The sequence below is a fragment of the Ictalurus punctatus genome, chromosome 12 (genome assembly GCF_001660625.3).
Source record: "Ictalurus punctatus breed USDA103 chromosome 12, Coco_2.0, whole genome shotgun sequence".
Taxonomy (NCBI): Eukaryota; Metazoa; Chordata; class Actinopteri; order Siluriformes; family Ictaluridae; genus Ictalurus; species Ictalurus punctatus.
The window spans coordinates 14,660,226-14,668,786 of NC_030427.2; the positions used below are offsets into that span (position 1 = coordinate 14,660,226).

General features: G+C 38.4%; 1 protein-coding gene across 2 annotated transcripts; it reads right to left on the reverse strand.

Annotated features, from left to right (window-relative positions):
* Positions 1-382: 382 nt before the first annotated feature.
* c12h7orf57 (chromosome 12 C7orf57 homolog) lies at positions 383-8,034 on the reverse strand. 2 transcript variants are annotated; one of them, XM_017482403.3, is made up of 8 exons: positions 7,932-8,034; positions 6,919-6,985; positions 6,622-6,795; positions 6,025-6,109; positions 5,029-5,122; positions 3,548-3,636; positions 3,146-3,246; positions 383-990 (listed from the first exon to the last, which is right to left on the reverse strand). In XM_017482403.3, the coding sequence occupies exons 2-8, from the start codon at positions 6,953-6,955 to the stop codon at positions 938-940; spliced, it is 633 nt and encodes a 210-aa protein (XP_017337892.1). In that variant the 5' UTR covers positions 6,956-6,985; positions 7,932-8,034; the 3' UTR covers positions 383-937. The 2 variants fall into 2 exon arrangements, with proteins under 2 accessions (XP_017337892.1, XP_017337894.1); XM_017482405.2 differs by lacking the exon at positions 7,932-8,034 and adding an exon at positions 7,865-7,918.
* Positions 8,035-8,561: the final 527 nt, after the last annotated feature.

An 8,561-nucleotide genomic window follows, 5' to 3' on the forward strand; every position in this document is an offset into this window, starting at 1 on the left:
TGAAGTGTTTTCTGATCTATTTTTTATGTCTTTTTATCTGTTATTTGGAGTGTTACTTTCTGGTTCAGTTTGGATGTTTTTTTTTTAATTACTTTAATATTTACTAAGAGGTAATACATCAAGATTTATATATTTATTTCAAATTAAAAAAGTAAAGTATGCTTTTATAATACAATCAGTATTTTATTTTTGTAATAAAGTTCAGCAATATTTTACTTTGAGTGTTCTGTTTTCATTCAGTATCAATTTTAAAAACTAATCAGTTGATTAATCCGTTATCGGTCCACCCCTAATTCCATTGGCTGGTTAATGCATGAGACGGGGTTTCCTTTTACACCCAAAGCAATGCAGTGCTACCAAGAAAAGATGCCAGAGCAACCCGTTTTCCATGCACATGCATATTTTATTCATCTATTGATAATCCACACTGAATGTAAACATTATTTAATGAGACAAAAAAAAAATGTTACGGAGTTAAAACTCTGTACTCTGCACATCTACTGCACCTGAATCTAAGAATTTAATTATTTTTTTAAATTTACCATAACATCGAAAAACAGCATAGTCGAACAACATGTCGAACAGCATAGCAACACATTCATGAACACAAGCTCCTGAAACCCTTTAGAAAACACTCGACACAAACAGGTTTCTTCGTGCAGTGTGGTCGTGACGGTGAAAAGGACTTGGCCCACGTTTGTAGATAAGTGGCGGATAAACGTCTGGTCTTTCTGTTGCTGCAGCTTGGCAATATGACTAGGAGCACTTAGTTTTAAATCTTTTATTTTAAGGATCACAAGCACCATTAGATATGTAAGCGTGCCACGAACGATTTTAAAATAGAACGACGACCAAAAGAAATTTGCATAAATAGGGTGAAGAACGGAAGGATAGTGGGCTGGAAACTTGCACAAGCTTCCGCGTTATTTCTATGCTATTACTCCAACTCGTCCTCTGGGGCGACAGTGCTCGCCTGCTCTGACATCATACCTGAAACACACACACACACAGTAACGTTCATCAGTTATACGGCTATATGATGCTGATTGGTCATAAGGTGTTGACTGGCTGTAGCGCAGCTGCGAAGCACAGGTTTATATTAATGATCTCACTAATTTACAGTCCACAGAAGATTAAATGTAACTATAAACATTAGTTTATAGTTACATTTCCTACCATAATCCTCGTATCTAGAGTCTTCTTTTTTTTTTTTAACCTAGACTGTTTGCAGATAAAAAGGTCTGAGTATATATATAATACTCACACTGGTGTGTGACCACAATTGAATTATTTTTCACTGATGATAGTTATCTTGTAGGATGCCAATAATTTTGCCATGTGTGTTTTTGTTTACAATTAAAAAGCTTGTTTACAATTAAAAACATTCAGTATGTCTAATGTTTATTGTCTTCAATACTATTTGGTTATAAAGGGTGCCAATAATTCTTCACCTTCAACAGAAATAAACAGGTATAAAATAATCCATGTTTATTTTAGAGGGAGAAAAGATGGGACACTGACATTCTGTTGGGATTTGCGTGTAGTACGTGACGTATGGTGTGTAAAATGTCGTCAGCGTTCAGCTGTAATCAGGAGTTTTACAGTAAACCTAATGGTTCTTCTGAGTAAGCACATCACTCTAAGACAGTTTCTGTATTTAGTTGCGGTGTTTCTTAATGTTGTTATTGACTGATCCGCCTCTGCAGTTCACAGGAAAAGCATGGCGAGTATGAACCGAGAGCTCGTGGAGGAAAACACTTGCTCTGACACAGCTGCTGAGCAAAACACTCAAAGCTCATACACTTCAGAGCATTACCTGAAGTAAATCCTTTTTTGTTCTGGATAGAATGTGAAGAAGCTCAACTGTCTGCACCACACTGTCTGATTTTTTTTTTGACGAAATTTATTATAAGGCCAGCTGAGCAAATAGAGGCTAAATATCAAGTAAATATTGTCAAAATAGCAGTTAAATTTGGGGTAAATATTAATTGAATATTGACTAAACACTAGTTAAATGTTGGGTAAATAGCAGTTAAATGGTGGGTAATATCAGTTACATATTCACTAAATACTGGCAAAATGTCGGTTAAATATTGGGCAAACATCAGCTAAATATTTGGTAAATATAAGCTAAATATCAGGTAAATATCAGCTAAATATTGGGTAAATATCAGCCATAGATATTAGGACTGTGACGATGGCAGCATTTTATGGTTAATGACCGGCGGCGGGGAGATTTTTTTAGGCTTAAATTAAATAAAAACCTAAATATAAAAAAATTAAATGAAGCTTTATTGTAGCACTTCCATCGTCAGTGAAACAGCTCAATACAGCCTTGTTGCGTGGTGTTGTTGCAATGAGAACCAGCCTGAGGGCGCTGTGGGATACAGTATTGTGATTGACCCGGGGAGAAGGAGAAGTGGATGGAGTGAAACACAGTCCCACGTTTCTCTCTCGTTAGGCACGAATCCAAAATGTTCCCTGATCGCCGAGGTAACATTTGGTTTCCCAACAAGATCCATCACAGTGGCAGAACCCGAAGTGAATTTGCTGCTCTCAGACAAACCAACACACCACCATATAAGGCGTTTGATTATGATTACATAATTTGTGTATGAATATAAAATCTCCCACAACATGGTAGGCTTTAAATACAAATTAATATTGCAACTATTATTACTATTATTATTATTACACTTGTATACAAAACATACTTTGTCATAGTGCACACTCAAACACTACCGCAAGGGGCATGCCACCGCTGCGGTGGTAGTTTGCGGTTGTCATGCTCACAGTCACAGCCCTACTAGATAATTGGCTAAATATCGGGTAAATATTTCCAAAATATTGGGTAAATAAATGGTGGTTAAATAGTGGTTAAATACTGACTAAATACTGTCAAGATATTAGGTACATCTGGGGTAAATATCAGCTAGATATTGGGTAAATAGTGGTTAAATATTGACTGAATATTGGCTAAATATTGAGTACATGTTGGGTAAACTTCAGCTAAATATTAGCAAAATATGGAGTAAATATCAGCTAAATACTAGCTAAATATATGACAAATAAATCTTGGGTAATTATTGGCTAAACATGGGGTAAATATCTGCTGCACCACTGATATGAGAATAAGTAGTCTTACTTGAGGAGTCATCGTCAGGAGACTTCTTTTCCTCCTCCATGTACCCAAAGCTCAACAGCTTGGACATGTCCACAGGAGCGGTTGCCTTCTTATCATGTGACCTGTAAAGGAAAATAATTGAATACTGCTGACTTCTCATATATACTGTACACACACACACACACTTATATACAAGTGTGTATATATATAAACAAAAAAAACAAACAAACAAAAAAACAACAACTTTTTCCACACTTTTTAAAAAAACTTCTGTAGATCTTTTCTGCAGAAAACGGATATTTAACATTTTTGGAAGGAGTCTCCAGGGTAAGATTTGCACCACAGGAAAATTTGGCTTTGTTTCACTTAGCAGTGTACATTTGTGTTTGGGATCATCATCATTATCATCATGAAGGAACCTACATTCTTTTGTACTTGTTGGCCTCATCGATCTCCTCCTGGCTCAGGCTGAGTTTCTCCATCTCCTGAGTGGCATGGCCGACCGGTGACTTCTGCACGAGGGAGAAAAACATTATCACAACATCATCCACCTTGCCTTTATTATAATGAGACTATGATAAAGACTGTGATGGAGGTGAGAGGGTTAATGTGCTCTTTAAAAACACAAACGCTTATTAAAATAACGAGGCAACCAATCCAAAACAGCAACTAAAATCAGCAGCAGAAGTGAAAAGGATGAGCTTTAATGAGGGACAATTATTTCATTTGCTCTAATTATGAACTAATGCCAGTGGAAGAAAATGTCCACCTCCACTGAGTCTCATTACGCTACAGCGACACACATTACTGCCTCAGGGGTAACCCCTGTGAGCTTACCATCAAAACATTTCTCCTGGAAAAAAAAACCCCGGTATTAAAAATAGTACTGTAGTGATACATTAACTGTAGATATCTGTAGATAAAAAGGTAAAAATTCCCCAATCAAACTGATATTTGTATCAGGAGTTGACACCAAATCTGTCAAATTTGAAGAATAGTCTTAGAAATATCAAGGTAATATAGTAATAAAAAATAGAGATGGCACGATACCTTCTTATCACCTGAAATCAACATATTTTTTCTTTAAAAAAAATACTACTACACTTTAAAATGTTTTTTCTTCTTCTACTGAAACACTGCATGACTAAGATAAAACTGCAGCTCTGATTATAAGGTTAAACTCTTTCACATAAACATCACTTACAAATAAATAAATTAAAATATATACATTATATAATCAAACCTAGTTTAAAAAATACAATCATGTCTCTTTATATGTAATCATCTCCAATTCCCAAACCAAAAAACTAACAAAAAAACCCCCCCAAAATTTCCAAATCCAATGCCAAACGTTTTTCATTTCTTACATTATTGGAACAAATTCATTCACCCCGCCTCCCCGGCCCCAAATGTCTGATACACTATTTTGTCAGTCAGATAATGATCCTGGCTATAGGATCTGTGCCAGCTCGAATAAAAACACAAAATAAAAATCAATAAGCAGGTTTTTTTTTCTGTCCCACATAATCTTCAAAAAAAAAAATCTGTTACTTTTTTTTCATCATTTCATTTAACTGCTAAAGTTGCATTATCACATTACATAATTAATTTTTTATTTCAAAAAATTGGGGGGGGGGGGGGGGGGTTGTATATTGCTTCCTTACTGTGTTGGTATGGTGGTGGTAGGAGGGGCTAAACAGAAAGAAAAAAAAACAATAAAATAAAATAAACTAAACTCAAATGACGAGATGGTGAAAAGTGAAATCAGTAAAGGATCCACGAGTAACTAAATGATCAGGACTGACACGGAAACAAAAGAAGAGAATGAGAGCTAGTGCTTCCAGTCTAACGCAGATTGAAATGAAGTGGCATGGTGGCACTGATGCGGCGGCGCTTTGTTTCACCTTGTCTTTGCCAGCACCAGAGTCATTGTCCCATGCTGAACATTCATCAGTCCCAAACGGGGCCACCAGCTTCTGCGTCGACACTTTATTCTGGCTGCAAGCACAAAATCACTGTTTATAGCTGCTATAAAATAAACCATAACAGGAACTGACTTGATTCAAAGGCTAAACGTAACTCGAAACGGATAAAACTTGACTTCATTCTTTCATTCAAATAATAATAATAATTTTAAAAAAAAACAACAACCTGTAATCGGTGGTAATCTGCTGCGGTATAAGAGGAATAAAACACTAACAGTGACTACGCCTCATCACACCACCCTGTCGTTGATTATTTTCCTAGAACAACTTGACACAGAGTGTTTTATTCGGCAGAAAGTAAAAATCAAGACGCACAAGGAATCTGTTTATAGATCGTGTCAGGGCAACCTGAATCAAAAGTTGAACTGTGTGGTCCTGACCAATCAGGTCGTGAGTTTGTGAGCATCACTTATCAACCTGGATACGAACGGATTTATTTGTAAATGGTTCAGTGGTGGTTCAGTGGTTAAAGGCTCAGAGTTACTGATCAGAAGATCAGGAGTTCAAGCCCCAGCACTGCCAAACTACCACTGTTGTGCACTTGGGCAAGGCCCTCACCACCCTCAATTGCTCAGTTGTATAAATGAGATAAATGTATGTCGCTCTGGATAACGCAGGAATGTGACTTAATCAGTCATTTTTGCTGAACTACAAACAGTTACGAGCCATTAATGTAAAATTACTAGCCAGGATCATCTAGCGCGTCTTGCTTCTAAAGATGTAGTTACTTCTTTTAAGACATTTTTTACAGCTTCTCTGCTTGGGAAAATAAAAAGTGTGAGGTGACAGTTTCAGCAGCGTTGAATGTCGTTGCTTTCTGCAGCAAGCATCAGAGCAGCATCGGGCGCTTTCATTCTGCGGGCCTCCGGTATGCTGAGAGCAGCAGCTGAACACTATTGATTAATCAGATCTCACCTTTGATCATCACTGGAGAACCATTCAGGGACATCGGATGTTCCAGATGCGGCACTGGTGTCCTCACGGTCATAGGACAACAACCCTGGAAAGGAAATGTGATCAAACAGTCAGGACTGTGCCAGTAACTCCTTAATAAAATACACAGAGTACCCAAATGATCATGCTCCCAGCTGTCTTTGTGCTTGACCTTTTATGGTGTTTTGTGGGCATGTTTTGTGAGCTTTATCAGGAATGAGCTTTACATAGTTCGCTCTGGCTTATGCACCCATTTACAACAGTACTCAAACGTTCAATAATGAGTCCCGACGTGTGTATTTTTGCTACATTAACCATGTACGTGGTTAATGTAGCAAATACTATGTTGGTTTTCAGCCTCAGCACCAGAGTGATGTTCATCACCAACCTTTACTTCATCTGCATTAATGAGAATAATAAATCGACTCTAGAGAGAAAGCTAAGCTAGATACTTAGTCAATACTAGACTAGCTAGGACTTGGTATAAGCATTGATGTGGTTACGGTGCGAGCATTAAGAGGAAAGATGTGTAGCTAGAAGAGTGAGGAATGTTAAGCTGAGAGAACACGTGGCGCTCACCCTTGTGGCCTCCTTGCTTGGCGAGTTTAACGTAGTCCGAGTCGGTGGCCTGAATTCCGACTCGCCGTCCCTTGCCCTTCTCCACCGGTGCCGAATCGGCACTCTGGGACAGACCAGGAATCTGCGATGCGGGACCGGCGGCACCGTTTGAATTAGGGGTGCAGGCTTTCATTCCTGTGACAACATGACAATTAGAGCTTCATCAACGAAGAAACAACATAATATTTAGGATTCAAACCTGCAGGAATCCGACAGCAATGGAGCATTAAGGGTTAACACACGCCTGCAGAGACGTACCAGGTTTAGTCCGGCGGTAGTTGGGCTCCGTAGACATGTCTGATGTTTCAGGTCAGTGCAGCGATTGCTGCAAAGGAGAAACGAGCCAGCTTTAGGCAACAATGTAGAGCTGCTAAACAAACCTGCTCTGGAGAGGAACAAGGATTTACAGGATTTCTTTTTTTGCACGCACAGTCTAGGGAAATGTCCACATCATTTTGGCAAGACATCACAAAATCAGAACATAAACGAGTGTGTATTATTTACATGCATACATTTGAATTACAACAGGTTTAATCCAAACCCTTACTAACTCTGTAAAGTCTCATTAACACAACCCCTGGAGGATGAAATTCTCTCGTCATACAACAATGCAAAGCCATTTGAAAGAATTTGTCGATATTTTCAGAAAATATTCAGCGGATGTGTGTTTATTCTACTACTCACTGATTAACATTACACACAATTAGATTTGAAATCTGAAATAAAAATCAAGGCGTCTGACCCAATTCAGATCATCTATTAAAATAGGCGGAGTTTCGTCTTTACATGAGCGCACAAGTCAATAGAACGAATCATTTACAGTAATAAATAAAAAGCAGTGACGTGAGATTACAAGGCGGCTAGTCGTACTGTAGCTATAGCTAATTATCGTTAGCTAACAAACCATTAACACGTCGTACCAACCATTATTTTAATTATTTTTTTGTCTTTCACCTTCCTAACGCGAAGGAATTCAGCTAAAATGCTGACATATTTTACATTATATTAGTAAGCTAGCTAGGCTAATTAGCTTCCATGCTACAGGGCGAGGCATCTCGGTCGCCTGGTAACAAAAAAACAGCAGCATCACGCGCGATGCTAGCTGAATAGCACCACACACGCAACAAGGGTTTCGCGGTATATTTAAAAAAACAACAACCTGATATTACGCCCGATTTGTTTTAAATAAATGCAATAAGATAACCTGTAAAATACAACAGTCATCCGTGCCCAATTCAGATCTATTTAAGTGTGATGTTAAACGCGCTTACATGGTTGGACCGGTGAAAAAGCGGACTGTTAGCGTCTCCTAATGACGAACCCTCCGCTCTGCGCTTCGTCGCCGCGTCACACTGCAGCGCAGCTGAACACGAAGCGCACTGGCGCCCCCTGCTGACTCAGGAGCGACACTACAAACACCCCACACACTGTACTGCATTCTGTGACCTATTTTAAAAACAAAACTAACCAAAAATGATAAACTATATAAGCCTACGTTATAAGGTGTAAAAAATGTTAAACACTAATAAATGTTCTACTGCTACTGCTACTACTGCTACTACTACTACTACTACTGTTACTGTTACTGCTAGTACTGCTACTACTACTACTACTATTACTACCACTGTTACTGCTACTACTACTACTACTGCTGCTACTACTACTGCTACTTCTACTACTGTTACTGCTACTACTACTACTGCTACTACTACTGCTACTTCTACTACTGTTACTGTTACTGCTACTACTACTTCTACTTCTACTACTGTTACTGCTAGTACTACTACTACTACTACTACTACTACCACTGTTACTGCTACTACTACTACTGCTACTTCTACTACTGTTACTGTTACTGTTAGTACTGCTACTACTACTACTACCACTGTTACTGCTACTGC